At 39.0% G+C, this 22,281-nt stretch overlaps 1 protein-coding gene across 1 annotated transcript in view; it reads left to right on the forward strand.

Moving 5' to 3' along the window:
• Positions 1 to 22,281, forward strand: part of TERT (telomerase reverse transcriptase) — a gene marked incomplete at its 5' end in the record, with an annotated part of 40,925 nt that overhangs the window by 12,419 nt on the left and 6,225 nt on the right. The window contains 9 exons of the mRNA XM_083359486.1: positions 1,525 to 1,686; positions 5,597 to 5,692; positions 6,704 to 6,789; positions 10,514 to 10,627; positions 13,312 to 13,383; positions 14,082 to 14,270; positions 15,327 to 15,453; positions 15,713 to 15,774; positions 17,797 to 17,925. Coding sequence (XP_083215612.1) covers positions 1,525 to 1,686; positions 5,597 to 5,692; positions 6,704 to 6,789; positions 10,514 to 10,627; positions 13,312 to 13,383; positions 14,082 to 14,270; positions 15,327 to 15,453; positions 15,713 to 15,774; positions 17,797 to 17,925 — 1,037 coding nt within the window. The remainder of the gene's footprint in view (positions 1 to 1,524; positions 1,687 to 5,596; positions 5,693 to 6,703; positions 6,790 to 10,513; positions 10,628 to 13,311; positions 13,384 to 14,081; positions 14,271 to 15,326; positions 15,454 to 15,712; positions 15,775 to 17,796; positions 17,926 to 22,281) is intronic.

Consider the following 22,281-nt stretch of genomic DNA (forward strand, 5'->3'; position numbering starts at 1 on the left):
AGGCCTCCTTTTTGATTAAATTCAACATTTTTCTTTTATTAAAGATGCAGTCTCGTTTCTTGGAAGTATGTATTTTATTTTTGATCACCAGAGCAATAGCATTGACCAGAAAAGTTCAGCTCCTGTTAAGGTAAAAAGACAGGCCAAAAACAACTTCTTCCCAATCCTGTCAGGCTTCATGACAGTACCTCTGGAGCTGCTTATCTAAAGCAAATCAGCATAGGAGATGCTGGAGCAAATGCAGGGTCATAGTCCAGACAAACCAGGAAGCTTAGAACAGAAGAACAAAGCAAAAACAACAAGGCTGTGTCGTGGAAAAAGGATTGGCAACTAACATTCTGTGGATAAAGCTGAGAATGGAGCTCCAGAAAACCACTCCAGCCAAGAACCGAGCTACAGATTCAATCCAAAGCTCAGTTCTCGGCTGCAGAGGCCTTCCAGAAAGGCCTCTGACTGCAAAATGCAGGCCTGAGGATGCCGCATAAGAAGTGGGCAGGCAAGGAGAGGCCTGGCTGCAAGATAAGTTGGTGCGCGGCATGTGGAGCAGCTCCATACCCTCATCCTAGCTTGATTTTTAGGTATGTGCCTCGCCCCAAAACTAGGGCTTATTTTGCGGGTAGGGCTTATATTAGGCCCACCCCAAAAGTCAAGCTAGAGCTTATTTTGGGGATAGGTCTTACTTTCAAGGAAACAAGGTATCAGGATCTGTTGATAGAAAATGGTCTTGATGACCTTAGCCGTACACAGGAGTGTAGAATTAAGGGCATTCTCAGGAAAATGAGGATTTTCATCAAGATAGCAATGAAATCATACACATTCCCTCTTCATTCCTAAGGGAGATTCAATCTTCCTAGTTCACAAAAATTGTGTTATCCAGTATCTATTTTGCCAATTATATTCTCGTTCCTTAACTGATAACTTATATCTAGCATTAATTGTTCTTCAACATTGCAGAAAAAGACAAAAGGTTCTACAGCCTAAAATTTGCTCTGTACTTCACACCAATTAGTAAATATATTCGTTTTGTAGAAATTCCACAAAAATGTTTGAAGGTCTTGAATTTTGTCTCAAGAGCATTTATAGGCAGATAAACATAGTTTTTGTTACGATCAGTGATCATTAACAACAATAAGGGTATACAGTTCGTCTACCTCTACCCAGCTCTTAACTTTCCTAAGCCCTTCTGGGGGGGAAAAATGAACATTTTTTTGGGGGGGGGGATGGTTAATCTTCATCATTTACTGAAGGTGAGGATAATTACATATAATCAAACCAAAGCTGCACAGAATCACTTGGCTGAGTTGGGGGCTACAGAAATTGAATAAATGAAATGAAAAAATGCCTTCTGTTACTTTCCTTTATTTATGGAGAATTATAAGTGTTTGTCTACTGCACACTGATGTTATTTGAAAAACATGACAGTTGCACAATTTATCAACCTGTGAGTGAATACTTTTCTATTGTTATACCACATTTATTTTGAGTGACATTTGGAAGTTGAGAAATTGCATGTTTCTTTTCCAGGCTGATGTCACAGGAGCTTATGACTCTCTTCCCCATGATAAACTGGTAGAAGTGATTTTACAGATTCTTGCACCAGACAGAAATACCAGCTACAGCATACGACGCTATGCAGCAGTCATGAGGACTAGAAATGGATCTATTAAAAAAATTTACAGAACACTTGTAAGAGAGACATGAGGGTTCCTCATTATTACTAAAAAAGTAAAGTTCTTTAAATGTGTTAGGTCACATAGTGCAACTCAAACTTTATGTGCTAGTATTTTGATGCTCTCCCTGCAGTTTTCAACCCTGCTCACCTTTTCCTGTAGCCCAAATAAAAAAAAAATTATTCACACCAATCCTTTTTTCAAATTTCCCATATCAAAAAAAAAAAGAAAATGCCATTTTAATTCTAAAATGTATCTTCCATTATAAAAATATAGTTGTATATAAGGGTCATCTGATTTTTTAAATCATATTCAAAGGTATATTAAACAGATAGTGCTCCCTCTGATAAATCAAATTGTTTTTTAAGTCTTAATACTCGCTTTCTTTCTTTGCCAAGTAGTTTTCCAAGCCAAGGCAATTAAATCGCCCCAAAATTTTATTTCTATTTTTGTGCAGGCTGCTTGGCATAAGAAAGGCAATTTAGGTAAAGTATTGGGGGGGACTCCGCCCATCCACATTCCCTAGACATTTCCTCTGCTTGCTCTTATGCTCCGTTTTCTCAAATCTTCCTTGTCCTCAGGTGTATTTTGGAGAAGGAAGTAAGAGATCTTTTGTATTGTATTTTCATTGTTATAAGTAGGTCTTGCAATATTTTATTTGTATATGGCAATCCATATTTCTCTTCTACCTTTTCTATCTCTAGATCCATTTCTTCTGCTTCATCCTCTGATTTCTGGTTTATTTTTTCATACTTTGAAGTTATCTGGGAGCTTTCCCGTTGTAGCTTCAATTTGGAAATTTGGTCCTTTATCATCTAGGTTATTTTTATTTTCATTATGGTTTCTTTTTATGTCCTTTTTTAGGGCAACAATTGTTTGATGAATTTGCTGTATCATAGAGAGTATTTGCTTCTGAAAAGCATTTGTTTTTTCTTGGCATCATTCCTAGAAATCTGGTATCACCAGTCTCAGTAAGAGTGGAACAAAATTTCCTCTAGTTTTCTGGTCTTTATATATAGCTTTTATAATCCAGTCCTAATAGCAATATTTTATAGTAATCTTTTGTCTCAAGTATGTTGGAAATTATCAGTCAGGCACAGTTGTAGTCCATAATGTTCAAAATGTTCAACCTCCTTGCAGCCAGATGTATTCAAAAGTCAATTTTTTCTTACTCTCCCACTAGCTCTTGAGATTAAAAGTCTAAGCTCAGTAGGTATCTATACCCCAAGAAGGTTAGTATGATAAAAATACCAAAATATTTTCCTTTATTGCCCGCTGTACCAAGCAGCCAAGGAGTTGTTTATGGTGCTGTACTTAAATTCATCACCAGATGTCATTCAAAGTCCATTTTCCACTCTTAAAGGGTTGGTTTCTTATATTTCACCTCAATTTTTTCCCCAAGAGAACAATTATCTCAGTTCTCAGATTTATCAAAACTGTCTTTCCCCTGCAGGTTTAGAGGGCTTTCCTTGCATCGCCGTCTCTGTGATTGACAAGGCACCTCTCCTCCTTCACCGCCTCTTCAGGGCGACTAGGCCACAGGTCCGCATGCGGCTCTTTCAGCTGTCCCCTGCGGCTCCCACTCCTCTGCCATGTGCAGTCCAAAAAAAAAAAAGTGGGACTAAAAAAGTTCAACCAATCAATTCAAATATGCAGGGTAGGTGCATATCTCGCCTTGGCTCCACTCTTCAGTCAAACCCTGTTCTGCACATGCGTGCATGTACGTGCATGCACACACAGTTTTTGCGACTCCCAGTTTTTCCTTTTGTGAGGGAACCGGTTCAGAGTGGCTCTTTCACTGTTTCAGGTTGCTGACCCCTGGACTAGGCCTTTTTCAGGGCCCCCAGCAGGGCGAAATCAGGCAGAGAAGGAAGAACCTTGCCTTCCTGCATCCGTCTTGCCACGATGCAAAACTGGAAGTCCTTGGGTTTCTGATGTCTTGAATAGCTAATGGGTTGAAGAAGATTTCACTTCAAGCTGGAATTTCCCCAGGGAACTGAGTTTCCCAAAGAATTAGGCATTCCTGATGAGTTAAAGATTACTCTGTTCACCTAAGATCTCAAGGAAGGTGACCCTCGAGAGAGTAGTAGTACTGTGATCCTTACAAGGAAGCTGTACATCCTATACTAGATAAATCACAACATGGTAATCACCCTTGGAGCTTTAAATGGATTTTGTTCTGTCCATTGTGGTCACAACTACCACTGCGGCCTTTGTAGTGGTTTTCCTCATTTGCTACAGGCTTTTGCAAATGCTGATGAAAGCCATTTTCCCTTTCCTTTTGCTCTGCAGAAGAAAGAAGTGGATTTTCTTTCATGCTAAACTTTTGCAGAAGATAAAAGCTGCACTAGTTTATTTATCTTCTTTTTTGAATAAACCCAGCAGAAAGGGGATCTTTTGATGGTTTTTCTAGAAAAATATAATGACATCACACTGAGCAATTTGTGAAGAACTTTTCAGTTAATCCTTTTTGTAGGGTTTTTTTTTCCTGTCTGGTCCAATTTTGCAAGAAATGCTGCTTAGGGAGAGACTTAATAAAATTATTCCTTTTCCATCAGCCAAAATTAAGTAGAGCAACATCTTCTCTGTGATGTTCCTATACTAAGCATTAACTCTCTTCTGTGTATCTTTTGTGCTACTTCATTCTGCAAATGTTCAGCTTGAAGTAAAAGGAAGCAGTGCTAAAAAGAAAAGAGTATTGGTGAGGAGGTTTCCCCATGGATATTGATATATGCCCATGTTTATATTTAAAGTCACGTTTGCTTCTAGGACTTAAAATATTGTAATTTTTTGTCACCATAATTGATGTAGCCTATCTTCTAATTTCTACAAGGAGCAGCACCAATTAGGCTAAATAATTGATTCTTGGATGTGGGTGTTAAATATTTTTTTTGCAATTATTTAACATTTTAATGTCTTTTTTTCTTTTTAATTTGATATTTGAAAATGTAATTTATATCATGGCATTCATACAGAATGGCTTTTGGTTTGTTTATTTGTTTGCTCAATTATTCAGGTTATATATTTCAATTTATACATTTTTTTTTAATTTTAATTTTAATTCCATTTATATCCCGCCCTTCTCCGAAGACTCAGGGCGGCTTACAAGCTTAGCAGTAGCCTTCATTCTATGTATATGCCTGCTTATTAGGGCTTTCACACACACCCCAAGCGGCATTATTACAAAGTCAGCTTATTGCCCCCAACAATCTGGGTCCTCATTTTACCTACCTCGGAAGGATGGAAGGCTGAGTCAACCTTGAGCCTGGTGGGATGCGAACCTGCACTAATTGCAGGCAGCTGGTGTTACTTAAGGAGGCATTAGCCCACTGCTCCACCAAGGCTCCATTCATGATTGGGCAGTTTAAAATTAAAACAAATACTAACAAAACACCACCCCCCCAAAAAACAATAGCCATACAAATTACAAACATTAAAACAATTAAACAAGTAAAAGTATACAGAATGATCTCTGGGAGAATACAGCCATTTTATGGGCTGCAATAAGAGTTATAGCCATTATGGCCTCCATTAAAATGTATCTGATAACCTGCAGTCTTATTCCAATAACTTCATTGAACATATAATTTATACAAGTAGGCTTACATAAATTAACATTGTTAAGCCAAAAGTGATTCTCAGGCCTGTCTGGTGATGTTCACTATACTTTTTTAAGCTAGGTTTTAAAGACAGCTTTTTTCATTCTATTTGAGAAAAACTAAGTGGCCAGACCTATTAACCAGTCTTTTCCCCCCCAGTTATGTTTTTAATCCTGGGCATTATCAGAGAAGGCTTTTGAATTTTTATTTTTATGTCTGAAAATTATTGGTAATTTTTTTACTCAGATATCTTACTCTTTCCTGTTTTACGTTACATGTTATGGTCTTTTATGATGTTAAAATAACTTAGTTTGAATGTTTTTATAGGCCTCAAGTCACAATGAGTTTATGCATGGAATGAAGCAGTTTGTATCTCATCTTCAACAGAGCACTTCAATGAGAAATGCTATAATTGTTGAGCAGGTAATTTAACAGCTAGAATTTATATTCCTGAAAAAGGGAATTTACAAATATCTGCCTGTTTTTCAGCAAGCTTTCAGAAAGCTGCTTTTCAATCTAGCAACACTGGTCCTGAGAAGACTTGCTTTGCAAGTCTGAAAGTTGCCTCTCACTGTATCTTAAAATGTTAAACAGTTACAAACATGGCTCAAAGTTCAACCCATCTCATTATTTTTACCTCCTGGTTCCTGTCTTGGCTTTAATGCTTCAAATCTTAATGGGTATCATGATGTCCAACTTATTCCAAATGTCAAAGGGGAATTTATAAGAAACCTTGGCATTTGCATATGTAAAATTTATACCTTTTGAACTGCACATTTATATAGTCTTAGATGGGCTCATGTTCTATCAATTCTCTTTCAATTGACAGCGTACATACTATGTTTATTGGAATTTACCTTTGAGTATAGCTGATTGGGTGTTATTGCCAGATACTACCACTAGATGGTAGTAACATACAGTGTCATTTTGACGGACAGCTTTATTTTATTATAGGTTATTCATCCTCCCTGATTTATTATAGATTATGATTATAGCTTATCTTATTATAGGTATTTTTAATTTTTAACAAGTTTTTTCTTTCATGTAGTACTATCACATACTGGACCTTTAAATACACAAGAGGTTCTTAGAAGTTTGGCCATACAGATTACAAATGAATACATGTTGAAAACTATAGTTGGGCTAATATGATCCTGTGTTACATCGATCTGTATAGATTGTTTTGCCTAATTTGGTTTGCTTCTGTTATAACAATAGAAGATGATTTATGCCTTTTGCAATTACATTCCCCTCCCCCTCCCTCTCTAATGAAGTAGGTGATAACTATCAAGGGACAGTAATTAACTGCAAAGTAGGAGAGAGGGTTTTTTTTCACTTAATTTACTGATTTGGCAACCCAAAAATGCACAGGTCTCATTTAAAAATATTTTACCTGGGCTGTTTTTATATTTACTTTTCTTTTTATTATTGCAGGGTGTTTTACTGAGGGAAAGCAGTTCTAGCCTCCGTGAGTTTTTCTTGGAGTTGATCCATAATAATATCCTGAAGATTAAGGACAGGTACGTGTTTATTATAAGCTTTTTAGGAATGTTTCACCTGGCAACTTGCTTTTGATTGGATTTTAATTGGGATAGGATTTTAGGAGTTTGGGTAAGGGCCTCAAACCCTTTCACTCTTTTCCAAAATGGCCCACTAGATAGCCCCTGAGAGGCACAAGCTGAGCATCTGAATATCCTCCCACCCATATTCTCTAGCAATTACTGCTGAAAGGCCTGCTGCCTTTATTACAAGAAATATTTATATAATGATCTTGGAGAGGAGCCATTGATTTGCCATGAATTTATGCTAGCGCGTTTTAAAATGGTTAAAGTTGGTGACAAATTCCATGGCTCTAACTCACTGTTTTCCAAACTAAGGCATCTACAACTCCCTACGTTTTTAAGTTTTCATAGAATATAAAGTTGGAAATTAAGGGTTAAGATTAAGAGAAGTATTTACACTGCTGTTGCTGGGTTGTTGTTTTTTAGCAATTACTATTCTTGCCACTTGGTTTTGATGGCATATAAAGCTGCAATGATTATTTCTCTTGGTGGCACACAGCCTCTTGTTATTTTGCTGTTCATTTTGTTTCTTTTTTCCCAAGTCCTTTCATTTTCAGTTTATTTCAGCTAGTCGTTGCTGTGCGATTTTCAAATAATCTTTTCTTCTAAAGATCATTCTTAAACCTCTTGAGGATAGAAGCCAGAACATCTGCCAGGATTTAAACTGATTCTGACCTCAGAACATCTGTGCTTAGCCTGCCAGCCTTTCCTCTTGAATGCATTCAGATAGCTCCTGAAATGTCATCCATTTATGTATTCATTCTATTATTGCTAAAAAAAATTAAAAGAGTTGATTGAAAAGGGACCAATTTATCTAAAACATGGGTTAGGGCACGGGTCGGCAAACCACGGCGCTGGATGTGTCCTACACAGGGCACCTTTTTTGGATGGAACCTTGTAGGGTAGGCAAGGCGGGTTGTATGACATGTGTGAGTTCCGGCACCTTTTTCTTTTACAAAAAAAGCACTGGTGCTACAGCTCCCAGTCGTCCTCCGTCATTTGCAGAGAGAGAGGGGCACTTTCCCTTCTCTCTCTCTCTCCCCCCCCCCCGTGTGTGTGTGTAAAAAAGAGAGTGTTCTCCTAGAAGCTGACAAGCTTATTGGGGCTCCTGCCTTTGCTGCATCTCCACAGGCAGCAAGAGAGCCAGCCCAATAAGAATGTTTGTCAGCTTGTCCGAGAACAGCAGCGTGAAGCCAGCTTGCCAGGTGAGCAGAAGTTCGGAGAGAGGGAAAGATAGAGGGGGGGGGGGAGGGAGAGAGAGAGAGAGAGAGAGAGCTCATGTATAGCAGCTTCTATTTCTTTTTAATTGAACTCTTCAATCAAGCTCCCCGCTTAGCATGTGCTCACGTTTTGCAGCTCCCAGTGTTTTTTTTTCCCCCTGTGGGAAACGGGTGCAAGTGGCTCTTTGAGTGTTTTAAGGTTGCCAACCCCTGGGTTAGGGTATAGTAGAGGGCAAATCTAGAGCATTTAGGAGAATAGACGAGAGATTAGAGGGCAGGGATGAACTTACATAAGCTCTGGACAAAGAGGAGCATCTAAGCACTGGGGATGGGGGAGGAATCCGCTTATTCAAATGGTGGCAGACCATTTGGATTGGGAAAGCAACTTACACATGTGCAAGAAGAAATGTTTCCAAACGTACCACTAGTTTAGCTCCATTTTCTTTTTATCATGCAAGTAATCCTCGAGTTTCGACAGTTCACTTAAGTGACTGTTCAAAGTTATGACATCAACCCCCCCCCCCTCAAGTTCTTACAACACAGTCCCAAGGTTACAAATCTTGCAGCACCACGATGGTCGTTCACCCTTATGAATGACTGCAGAGGCACTGCAACATTCGCCTACCTATCTCCCCCCTCCCCCCGCCAGATCTCCACAGGCACTGGGCTTGTGGAGATTTTACCTTGCAAAGATCTAGCAAGCTGTCTCTTCTCCAGCCTCTTTGCCACGGTTTCTTTGCTTGCTTCAGTGCTTCAGGCCCTCCGTGTATTCGCAGAGAATTCGCTACTGATTTCGCAGTACTTCAGGCCTCCATTCTCTGCAAATGGAGACCTGAACGAGATCTGTGCCAAAAGCCTTTCCAAATGGATGGGATGTTTCAGTGTTTCAGGCCTTCTGTCCATTTGCCACTTCTTTGCCCAAACCTGCAGGAGCGAGAGATTACATCCCTGTAGGCTTCGGTCGACTTTGAAAAAAGTTTTTGCCGCCAAAAAAGGAGGGCAGTGTGTGTGTGTGTGTGTGTGTGTGTGTGTGTGTGTGTGTGTGTGTGTGCCTCTCCCAGCCTCCATTCCTGGTGGCAAAAGCCTTGAGCAAAGGCTTGCTGAAGCCTGCAGGGGTGAGAGATTGTGTCCCTGTAGAGTCTGGTCATTTTTGCAAAAAGCTTTTGCCACCAAGAACGGAGGCTGGGAGGGGCATGCATGCCGCTCTCTGCCTCCATTCTTGGCAGCAAAAGCCTTGAGGAAAGCCAGCCAAAGCTATCTTCAATTTGCCATCCCTTCCCCAGAAGTCCTTTAAATTTATTTCTCTTCCTCTCTGTCCATTAGACCAGGGCTTTTCAACCAGTGGTACGGGTACCACCTGTGGTACATTGGCACCTGGCAGGTGATACACGACCATTCTAGAAAAATGGTAGCAGGGGAGGGGAATGAGCTGAACCAGTGGCAGCACCACACAACCCTAAGCAAGAGACAGCTGGAGCTGCAGGGCTTTCAGGGCTCAGCGGAAGCGCCAGGATCGGCTGTGGCTTGGGGGGCACTTTTTTCAGTGCCATTGTAACTTCGAACAGTCACTAAGCAAACTGTTGTAAGTTGAGGACTACCTGTACTTCATCATTTTTTCCCTCTTTTTTTTTTGGTCAAGTTTTTGACACCTTGCTAGGCTAATGGTGGTACTCAGATGTTGCCATATCCTAAAAGTGGTACAATAGGTGAAAAGGTTGAAAAGCCCTGCATTAGACAGTTATTCTGTCTCCCCCCAGCCGAGGAAAATCATAGTGAGTAGAATCCTGATTGGTAGTGTGGAATGTACCTGCAGGTGGGAAGTGAAATATTTACTGTTGTCCCATATACTCAGGCTTATTTTAAATACAAATATAGACCGAATCCATCAGATACAGTAGCTCCAGTGTTTGAATGTGTTTGAATGCATTGTGTTCTACTGCAAGGGAAGATTTTAACAATATTTTCACGATCCACAAACTTAAAAATATAGTTAGGTAAGTTGTCTATTCAGCTATGTCAGAAATATTCTGTTTCATGCTACTGCTTGTGTAGCTGAAGGTAAAGAGAGGAAGTACATAGGGAGAAGCCCATGAGATACCAGTGTGAATCTTTCTTGCCAGGTGGGGAGAGAGAAATAGGTGTTTATTTGAGGGAATGTTGTGCAGTTGAATCAATACACTGATTCAGAATTCTGAGTACTGAGTAGTATCCAACAGAACTTGGGGCAATGGTGTCCTAACAGAAGAGCCTATTTTCTGTCCCCTGCACCAAGATTCCAGCTCAAGTCCCATTTACTTGCTCTATTTACAGGGAAATCATTGTCAATATCATATGTTTCTCACATGATACACAATTTGCCCATCAGAAAATACTTCTTATTGCAGTTACTACAACTAACTATGTTTTACTACCAGATTTGCGTTCTTAGTGACAGTGGGCTTTTGGTCCCTGGCATTTTTCAGGTACTATGTGCAGTGCTGTGGAATCCCCCAGGGCTCCATTTTATCATCTCTACTTTGCAACCTCTGCTATGGAGACATGGAGAATAAGTTACTGTGCAGCGTGCAAAAGGATGGGTAAGGTGTTATTCTGCTGTTTGGCATTTTAGCCATTCCCAAAGGACCAAACTCTCTTGTGCTGCAATCTTTAAAAAAGTTAAGTATCATTCAGTGCTTAGATAATAACATGAAGCCCAGTATAAACTCTTCCAATTAAGGATGAAAGGAGTTGGAGGTATTAACCAGCATTATTTGCCCCTGCATGTCTGCCAAACATATTACAAATCAGAGCCTGTTCCTGCTCCAGTTCTGTCTATCAAATTATAATCCAACAGATGTAAATTGAGAAACAGTTAAGGCAAACTAGCCAACTTGAAACAGGAAGATTCTATATAGGTGTTTCGTTAAAACTACATTGTTACATGTGTCACTGTGAAATCAAATTTATGCAAGTTATATTGTGTCAGCTGCATGACATCACTAATTTGCCTCACTTGTATGATGTAATGACACACGCCACTACTACTGTGTTTCTCTAAAAGTAAGACCTACCCCGGAAATAATCCCTGGCTTGATTTTTGGGGGTGGGCCTAATATAAGCCCTACCCCAAAAATAAACCCTAGTTTCGAGTGAGGCACATACCTAAAAATGAAGCTGGGGTGGGGGTGTGAAGCTGCCCGATGCGCCCCATATCAACTTAATTTGCATCCAGGCCTCTCCTCACCAGCCCACTTGTTCTGTGGCGTCCCCAGACTTTTATTTCACAGTCATAGGCCTTTCTGGAGGGCCGCTGCAGCCAAGAACCGAGCTTTAATCCATAGCTTGGTTCTCGGCTGTGGTGGCTTTCCGGAAAGGCCTTTGACTGTGAAATGCAGGCCGGAGCTCCACTCTCAGCTGCTCTTTCGGCCACAGAAGAAGTGGGCCGGCTGGGTGGGGCTGTCGGCGCTGGAGGTGAGTGGAAAAGACAACACACACCCCAAAAATAAGACCTGGTGCCTCTCTTGGAGGCAAAAAAAAAGACCCGGTCTTATTTTGGGGAAAACACGGTACCTCCTCCCCAACATCCATCTGCATCAGAATGTAAACTATTTTCAAAGCTGCATTTCAAGCAGGCCTAGGAATTTTAGCTCTTTGTCTCCAGGAATCTGACAAAAATCCCTTTTGCTAGTACTTCATGAAAATAGTGGCATTTCTGGCAAAATACTCCTTCCAGAATCCATTTCAGAATATGAAAGAACAAAAAGCTGTCACCTTTTGATACAACCAGGAGCCAGCAGTGCCAGCCAGATTCTTTGGCACACACGCAAGAATGCAGAGTTGCTTTCTTCAAAGGTGCAGCTTGAAATGAAATAAAAAACCAATGCTTAGTCAAGTCTTTCTAGATCAAGCAATAAGCACATCCTGTACTTGTGTCTTTCTTACCTCCTCCAACATTTAAATCAGAACAAGTAAATATTGACATGTTATACCAGCCCATTAAAACAGATCGAGGGCACCTATGTTTGCCTCTACGATGACCCCTGCATAAAGGTGTTCAAGAGCCAACAATGAATTTATCCTCTTCTCCCACTTTGACCCAAAACTAAATTATTTTGAGACTTCTGGGAGGGGTGTTATTTTCCCTTCTGTGAATGTGGTGCTGGGATAAGCACCACATTAATACAACCTGTAGAGTAAAGTTTATTTCATTTTGCTTGCAGTGTATCAGGATTTCTGGCAAAATTATGGTATTGGCAAGATATTTGGGAAGGGGTTTTTTTTATTATCAGTAATAATGACTATACTGAGTTGAGTAGTTAGTGAGAGGTTACCAGAAATTCTGAAGGCAAAACCTGAACTGAAAAGTCTGAAAACCATCTGGGAGAAAGGCAGTGACAAAGCACTTTTGCTGCCAGGAAGATTATGTGGACACACAGAATTTAAGCCATATTTGATCCAAGGAAGTCTTTATTTTTATCTTCAGCCTGACTCTGAGGACTGGCAGATGGTATGGAGAAGGTCTGCAAAAACCCAAGAATATCCTATTATCCTTACTTAAGTTCTCGGAAAAATTTGAGTCAGGGTTTGTTTGTTTTAGTGCAGACATGTCAAACACAAGGCCCGGGGGCCGGATCCGGCCCGCGAAGTGGTTTCATGTGGCCCGCGAAGCCATCCTGGAAACAGTGAGGGAACGGCCCCCACTGCCTTGGCCCTGGCCCAGAGACCCTCCTTCTGCCAGAGACCCCCAGATCTGTCCCACTCCTGCCCAGGCCCCCATAAGCACCCTTCATGCGAACGATGTAGAGCTGGCCACGCCCACCCAGTAGGCCATAGGCACTTTAGTCACACCCACCCAGTAGGCCACGCCCACCCAGACCACACCCACCCGGCCCCCTGAGGGCAACCGCAATGCTGATGCGGCCCTCAATGAAATTGAGTTTGACACCCCTGTTTTAGTGTATTTTTCTGCCCAGATTCAAGTCCAATCAGCTTCTCATCATATGGAAATTAAACATAGCAGGTGGGTTCATCCATCATTGTGATGGATGATCAGAACTTAAAATCCTGTTCGTTTTTGTGCCAATTTCATTTATGGGAGAAAGGTTAATTTACAGCACTGATACATTTTTTTATAATGATTTGGATAATAGAATAGTATATGTAATGGGAGTAAACTGTATTACGTTTACCTCAAGTAATTGAAAAATGAAGAACTATGAGCAATGCATTCGTGCTTTAAATGTACCCAAGACCAAGATATTAACTTTTTTTCATATCACAGAGTACTGATGCGTTTAACAGATGATTTTCTGCTCGTTACACCTCATTTAGAACAAGCAAAAACATTTCTGAGGTATGACAATGAAAGATACTATTTTTAATGAGTGATTTTATCATCTTTCCTTGAATTCTAATTTTCTGTGCACAAAGGGATGAAAACATTCCTATCTTGTCCTATTCTGCTCTTCTTTCACATTTTTCTACATGGATATTCCATAAAAGTGCACTTAAAATGCTTTCTTTTAAATATATGCTTTCTTTTAAATATATGCATTCTTTAGAATATATGCAAGAGGAAATAAACTGAAACCTTCAATAAAGTCCTGTAGACGTAGCAATGATTACCATGAAAAGCATGGGTTATGATCTTGCCGGTATATTGATTCTAAATAAAATGATCAGTCCTTGCTCTTTCCATGGTTAGCAAAACCAAAATGGATAAGCAAGTAGAAGTGACTAAATTCACATAACTGAAGAAAAGCCAATGGGGGGGCAGGGGAGGTTATTAAGTTCTTATATTTTAGGCTTATTGCCATCTTGCTTAAAATTAGCAATTCTAATATCAAAACCTAACCTATCAGGTGTAACACATCTGACCTACAAGCGGCTTTCCCCAGCTTTCACTCATTCTGGAGTTTTGGAGAGACTATACAGCTGACTACTTATTTGGAGAAATTTATCACATGTATCTGCAGTTAGTTATTGTGATGGAATTCATGATGTATATATATTTTAGGTAGCAATTTGGAACATATATTTTCATTCATGTAGGACTCTAGCCAAAGGCATTCCAGAGTATGGCTTTGTTATAAATCCATCTAAGACTGTGGTGAATTTTCCTGTGGATGAAAACGTTCCACGTAGCTTGGAGTTCAAACAATTACCAACTCACTGTGTTATCCCATGGTGTGGATTATTAATTAATACACAGACTCTTGAAATTTACTGTGATTACTCCAGGTATGTACTATTCAGGAATAGTTATTGTATTAATATTAAGACTGGGTGTTTTAATCAGTGAGTTGATAAACCAAAGATTTATTGAATGAATCAGTGAGGTTAAATTTAGTAGACAAAGTTAAATAAAGACCCATAGGTAAACGGCATATTTGCTTATCCTTAAAGGCTGGTTGTGGCAAGTTAGTTAGAAAATAAAGTATAAAAACATAGTGAAAATAGTCCGCTATGTTCAAGTGACTTTTGTGAAATTTAAAATCATTTAGAACTATATTATCCTCCCAAAGTAGCTGTTTCATAATACACAGATTAATCTATTATGAAATAGATGATGAATCAACTCAAATAATTTTATAGCCTAAGTAATATACCTTACTAGAAGCAAAAAGATGAGCTTTCAAGCCTCTACTATAACTTACAGTTTTGATTTCTATAAAACTTAAATCCTTGCTGTGTTTGTAGATTAAACCTGGCAGGATGTTATCACACACGCTTAAAAGGATGCATTTTTTGATTAATAGACTAATTTGTGGAGATCTAAAAATGGAACATTTCAGATTTCTGTGAAGGAATATTTGGAATTAATAGAGCTGATCATTCAGCAGATTGCAAGACTTTTTATTTTTCAATCTGAATTGCACCATCCAGGTGGCAGCCTTGACATGTGAATTGTTTTGAGCTGCAGGTTTGAAGAGTGACAGGGAACCATGCGTAGGAATGTGTGGTAAGAGGACAAGATAGACCCACTCAACAACAGCCCTAAATTCTGGAAGACCCCAAATGATTTCTGCATAAGTCCAGAACCTTTTGTATAAAGTTACAAATAATTAAGCACTTCTTTAAAAATTATAGATTGCCATCAAAATGTTTTAAGATGTTATGACCTTCTAATTTAAAAATGTTTAACGTTTCCCTACATGATCATTATTTCAAAATCTTCACGTTTTGAATTTTTTAAAAGCTAACTTAAATATATTTTTGTAATAGGAAAAATATCTAATGAAGTATAAAAATGTCTAAATTAGGCTGATCTCCTTCTCCACTTACCTTCCACTGCAGTTATGCTTACACATCTATCAGGTCAAGCCTGTCTTTGAACTGTACTAGAAAAGCTGGTGTGAACATGAGAAATAAATTGCTTGCAGTCCTGCAGCTCAAATGTCACCCTTTATTGGTAGATTTACAGGTAAGAGAATGCAGAATTCAGAACGGATGCCTGAAAAGTACTTTATATGCACAATGATCTCAAACATACAGTCAGATCTAGATATTTTGTGCCACCCAATCGACTTGAGCCAGAAACTGATGTCACTACAGTTATCTTGGCATACAATACTTATTATATCCTTCCAGTCTACAATTTTGATTTAACTTGATTTAATGCATGTTTGTTTGCTGGAGAAACATTTTATTATCTTTTTCTATTTCCCCTGCTCTAAATTTAGATCAATAGCCTCAGGACAGTGTACATTAATATTTACAAGATACTACTTCTGCAGGCCTACAGGTAAGCATGTAACCTTGAAGCCCTGTTAACTTCCCCTTGGAATGTGAGGTGGGTAAAGATGATGTCACACTGTGCTTTCTCAAAGTTTGTTTTGAATGTGCTGGGCTATGGCCCTTTAATGGAGTGATTTGAAATACATCTAGCATAATAAATACTGCAATATATTACTGTACTCTCTAGGATAGGGGTAGGCAACCTCGGCTATTTTATGACTCATGGACTTCAACTCCCAGAATTCCTGAATTAGCATAGTTGAAGTCCATGAGTCATAAAAGAGCCGAGGTTGCCTACCCCTGCTCTAGGAGGATCTGCATTATCTAGGCAGCCTTTGTTAACTTCCAGTATTGATCCATATTCCTCCCGATAATGCTTTCTAATGCTACAGTTGTAATACAGATAGAATTGGCAGTTCTCAGATTTTTTTTTAATGTTAATTACTGATATTGTCCATTCATTTGGAGAATTGGGGAAATGCTTTAATGATTTATGTGTCCCACAAATAAAACTTGTCTGTTTTGTAAGATAATTTTACAGAGCGGTTTTTCCAAAAGAGGTGACCTGCCTTCAGTTCCCAATTACTTGAAATTACTTCCTATGTTTCCTAAGTACATCATCTCTGGATGTAAAATATAAGTAATCTTATGCTTATTATGCAATATTAACATTTTAGAAAACACATTACTTAACCTTTTTCTCTTTAAAGTTATCTAAATCACCAGGGTTTCTTACAACCCGTTTCTTACAACCATTTTTTCTTTATCAGTCTATCCCCACCTCACACAAATAAACCACCAGCAGAACAGTTGTCATAGTGTCTTCTTCTTGCCCAAGGTTTTACTTTTAATCTGGCCATGCATAAATGGGAGATTTGCAACTTTACAATTTCCTTTAGACCAAATCCTAGTGGTACTCTGTTCTCTGGAAAATATTTGGCTTTAATTTTCTAGAGGCTCCTAGCCAAAGGGACTTGCTGAGCTGTCCCTTGTTCCTCTGTTCTAGAGTTTTACTGGAAAAAAATGCTCTTTCTTGGGTGCCTGTGGTAACAGTTCTGCTTCCGCCCCCCCCCCCCCCCAAAAAAAAAAATTCTAGTAAACAGCACAAGAAATCTTCACCAAGGAATCTGCCAGTGCAAAAAAGCAAGCCCTTTTAAAATAAAGAAACTAGCTGGACATGAGTTTGGTTTGATAACCTGGGAAGTTTTTGAGTCTAAACAGACCAGAGGTTGTTGGGGGAAAAATGAAGGGGCAATTAGACAGGCATAGCAGCATGGCCAGGAATGGCAATATACAGAAGATCTCCTCAGAACTGCTGTTGTGCAAGTTTGCCTGCACTTCATTATGGACCACTTTAAGCATTTGGAGCTTTCTTGGTTAAGTAAATGTTATTAGGAATGCATCTGCATCATTCTTCGATCAAAACTGATGTCAGTTCAAACAACTGTGAATATGCAGCTGCTCTCTACCCCCACCTTTCATGCCTTCTCTTCTGCTGCCAAAAAGCAGAGAGTAAGCATGTAATTTATTAACCAGTTTTGGCTCCGGAACATTGTCTGAATAAAATCTGTCTGGGCTTTGACCTGCATCTTCCTGCCTTGCCCTTGCTTGCTGCATTAGAATCCCCATCTTCACTTTCTTAAGTACTGATAATCCTTTAATGACTTTACAATTGAACAGATCTTTTCTTTTGCAAAGGTTTTTTCCCCCTCCCCCTCTCTCTTCTCTTGCAAACATTTGCTTATCAGAATTATAGAAGTACCCTTTGGTCAAGGCCAAATGGAAGGAGAAGTTTGGTGTTTTCTTCTGTGTTGTGCCACTATTTGGTTCAAGAGTTAAGGGAGAACATTTAAAGTTCCCAAGCAGTAGTCCATATATGTGCTGGCTTTAAAGCCACCCCCCTCACAGCCAATTCCTTGACTTGATCCAGTAGAAACTCCACCTCAGAGTTTTAAATTCAGTGACATTAAATGCTGGTACATCTGAAACCCTTATAAGCAAGGAATATCTGTGGCTTTTTTCATGCTAGATTTCATGCCTGTGTTCTCCAGCTCCCATTTCATCACCATATCAAAAATAACCCACGTTTCTTCCTGACGGTCATCTCTGATAGTGCTTCATGCTGCTTCTCTATTCTGAAAGCTAAAAATGCAGGTAGGTGAAATAAATACCTTTTGAGCCTAATATCCCTTTTAAAATGGCTACCCTGGGCTGACTTTTGTTTAATGCTTTTCATTACCTGGATAATCCCTGTAGTAATCTTGGCAAGATTTCTGAAGTAGTTTGTTACTGCCTCCTTCCTGGGCTGAGAGACCCTGACTAGCCCAGGGTCATTCAGCTGGCTTTGTGCATAAAGCAGGACTCAAACCCACAGTCCCCTGGTTTCTAAACCAATATCTTAACAGTTAGACCAAAATAGCTCTTCTTTCCTTTCTCAAAAGTAAATTAAACTTGAAGTTGCACTATTGGAAGTTGCTATCCCGTTTTCCCTTCAAATAGCCTTTACGAATAGTGATTAAGAGTGGGACTATGACATTAAGAGAAGTGCAGTTGACTGTGGAGTCCGTGGTGCCCTTTGAACTCAGTTGCTTTTTTTTTTTTTATTGAAAAGTTTTAAAGTACAGTTTTCCATTACAAAAAACCCCCCTTCCCCCTCCCTATACCCCCCCTACCTCCCCCCAACCTCCCTCCCTCCCCTCCTCCCTCCCCCCCCCCCCTCCCCCCCCCCGACTTCCCAGAGCTAAATACAAGGTATATGTATATAAAAAAGCAATCATAAACAACCATATACTAAAAACTATAGATTCTAAAATCCATCACTCTCTAGCTTATATAGGATAAAACACACCTTAACCATGATAAATATATATAAAAGAACTAGAATAAAAAAGAAGGAGAAACGAAAGAAGACTCATTCGAATGCTACATAAAACTTCTTGACCCTATACTTGTTCTGGATAAACTCAATCCATTTTCTCCATTCCATAATATAACGTTCTTGCGACTGATCTTTCAAATAGGCTGAAATCTTCGCCATCTCTGCCAGGTCGGAAACCTTTAAAGTCCATTCTTCTATAGTCGGCAGTTCCTCTTTCTTCCAATATTGACCTATCAAAAGTCTTGCTGCCGTAACTAGGTTCAACATCAACTTAGAGTCCACAACTGTAGCGTCAACAATTATTCCCAACAAAAAAAATTGCGGACAAAACTTTATCCTCCGTTTAAAAATCTTCTGCATATTCCACCAGACTTTTATCCAAAAAGCCTTAACCTTCTTACATGTCCACCATATATGAAAATATGTTGCATCTTCATCGCCACACCTCCAACATTTAGGCTGGTATTTCGGATACATACTTGCAAGCTTTTTAGGATCTAAATGCCATCTATAAAACATTTTGTAAAAGTTCTCTCTTAGATTTTGAGCTTGAGTAAATTTTACATTCCTCACCCAAATCTTCTCCCACGTGTCCATTGTAATAACTTCCTGAATGTTTTGGGCCCATTTTATCATACAGTCCTTAACAAGCTCCGTTTCTGAATCAATCTCTATCAATGCAAGATATATCCGTTTAATATGTGCTGGTCCCTGATTTCTAATTTGCTTTATCAAATTTTCATCAGTCATTGTAAATCCATTTTTCTGGTCTTCTTTCCACCTGGCCCGTAACTGAATATATTGAAACCAAGTTTGAACAACCTTCTCTTCTCGCAACAGGCTATATGATTTCAAGCACCAAATATTCCTTTCCAAACTTAAAATCTCCTTGTACGTAGTCACATCATGTTTAAAGCCAGCATGTATATTTTCTATTGCGTGTTTTGGAATTGCCCACAATGGTATCTTGCTGCTTAACTTATGTCTATACTTCTTCCAAACTCTCAGCAATGCCTGTCTTAAAATATGCATCCTAAACACAATATCTACCTTTTTATCATACAACAAATATGCATGCCAGCCAAACAACAGATCATGGCCCTCAAGATTTAATAACCTCAATTGCGTCAAATTAATCCAATCGCTTATTCCTACTAATGCGGCAGCTTCATAATATAATTTCAAATTAGGCAACTTAAGGCCGCCTCTCTCACGAGTATCCTGCATAATCTTAAGTTTAACTCGTGGCTTTTTCCCTGCCCAGACAAATTTATTGATACCACGCTGCCATTCCTCCAAATTAGAATCTTTCTTAAGAATCGGTATCATTTGAAATAAAAATAAAAATTTGGGCAGGACATTCATTTTCACTGCTGCAATCCGTCCCAGCAAAGACAATTGCAATTTATGCCAACTCTCCAATTCTTTTTGAATTTTCCCCCATAATTTTTCATAGTTATTTTTATATAACTTTGTATTAGAGGGCGACAAAATCACGCCCAGATATTTAACCCTTTTAACAATCTCAAATCCAGTTAATTCTTCTAAGAGAGCCTTCTGTGAAACTGTCATATTTCTAGCCAAAATTTTAGTTTTCTGTATATTTACTTTAAATCCAGAAACTTTCCCATATTGTGTTATTATCTCCATCAGGTCCACAACAGAGTTCTCTGGCTGGGTCACTGTAACAACCAGATCATCGGCAAATGCTCTCAATCTATAATCCTGATCTCCAACTTGTATTCCCGTAATTTTTTCTGAATTCCGAATCTTGGCCAATAATATCTCTAAAGTTAACACAAATAACAAGGGCGATAACGGACACCCTTGCCTTGTGCCCTTCTCAATATTACATACTGCTGTCAAGCTATTGTTAACTATGATTCGGGCAGTTTGTTTTTGATATAATGCCCTAATCGGCTGTAAAAAATTTTCCCCAAAATCCATTTTGTCTAAAACTTTCAACAAAAATTGCCAATTCAATTGATCAAAAGCCTTTTCAGCATCTAAAAAGATTAGCGCTGCAGAGATCTGGTTGTGCCTTTCCAAAAACTCTAACACATCAACTATATGTCTCACATTATTTTTCATTTGCCTACCACTAATAAACCCCGTTTGATCCCCATGAATCACCTGTTGCAGGACCCTCATCAGTCTATTAGCCAAGACCTTAGCAAATATCTTATAATCTGTATTTAAAAGCGATATCGGTCTATAATTTTTAACTTGAGTAGCATCCTGGTCTTCCTTCGGAATCAAAGAAATAAAAGCTGTTCTCCAAGACGGGGGCACCTCTCCCCCCCTCTGGATTGTCTGGAACAGTTCCTTTAACGGTTTTATCATCTCCAATTGCAAGTTTTTATAATAGGCCACAGTCAAGCCATCAGTACCTGGTGCTTTATCCACCTTCAATTCCTTAATAGCTGTAAAAATTTCTTCTTCTGTAATCAGTTGATTAATCCCCTCTTTTTGTACTTGCGTAAGAATCGGAATGCTAGCATTCTCCAAATATATATCAATATCTTTTATATTAATTTCCTCCTTAGTATATAATTTCGAATAAAAATCCACAAAAGCATCCTTAATAAGATTCTGTTGAAACACAACCCTTCCTTTATACTCAATCTTATCTATATTAGAGGCCCTTTGCTTTTTCCTCAGTCTATAAGCTAGCCATCTGCCTGGTTTATTAGCGTTGCAAAAAGTATTGTGCCTAGCAAACCGCAGATTGGTTGCCACTTGATCTGCCATTAATTTATCAAATTGTCCTCTTAGCAATCTAATAGCCTCCTTGATCTTCACATCCTCTGGATTCAAAATCAAAGCCTTTTCTTTTTCCTTTATTTCATTCTCCAGTTGTTTCCTTCTAATTTCCACTGCACGTCTATGTCTATTGTTCATATATATCAACACCCCTCTCATATATGCCTTGCTAGCATCCCAAACCATGTCCATAGAGGTACCCTTATTCATATTAATCTCAAAAAAATCCTTCATCCGCTGTTTACATTCTTCCACATTTTTCTGATTTCTAAACAAATTCTCATTTACACGCCACGAGCGTCTGTCTCTTTTCTCCTTATCAATCTCCAACCAAACTGGACTGTGGTCAGAGATAGTTCTAGCACAAATCTTCACCTTTTTAGTTCTCAAAAAAAAGTCATTAGTCAACAAAATAAAATCAATCCTCGAAAAAGATTGGTGTCTGTCAGAATAAAAAGTATAATCCTTCTCTTGGAAGTGTCTCTCACGCCAAATATCTCGTAATTCCAAGTCATCCTTCATTTCAAAAAAATATTTAGGCAGTCTTGCATGACTTGGAATGCGCTTAAAAGCTCCAGCCTTATCCAGCTGTACATCCAAAACACCATTCCAGTCTCCCATAAAAATAAAAGATTTATAATCCAACTGGGTAAGCTTTGTGTGAAGTAAGCTAAAAAAATCAGCTTGTTGTTGGTTAGGTGCATATAATCCAACTAAAAGCGTCTTTTTACCTTCTAACAACAGCTCAATCATAACATATCGTCCATGCTTATCTGCTTCAATTAAGTCTGCTGTTAAGGCACTTTTAACATAAACAACCACTCCATTTTTCTTATTCTCTGCAGAGGCAACAAATTGCGTACCCAGTCTCGA

The sequence above is a fragment of the Vipera ursinii genome, assembly GCF_947247035.1.
Source record: "Vipera ursinii genome assembly, chromosome: 3".
Classification (NCBI taxonomy): Eukaryota; Metazoa; Chordata; class Lepidosauria; order Squamata; family Viperidae; genus Vipera; species Vipera ursinii.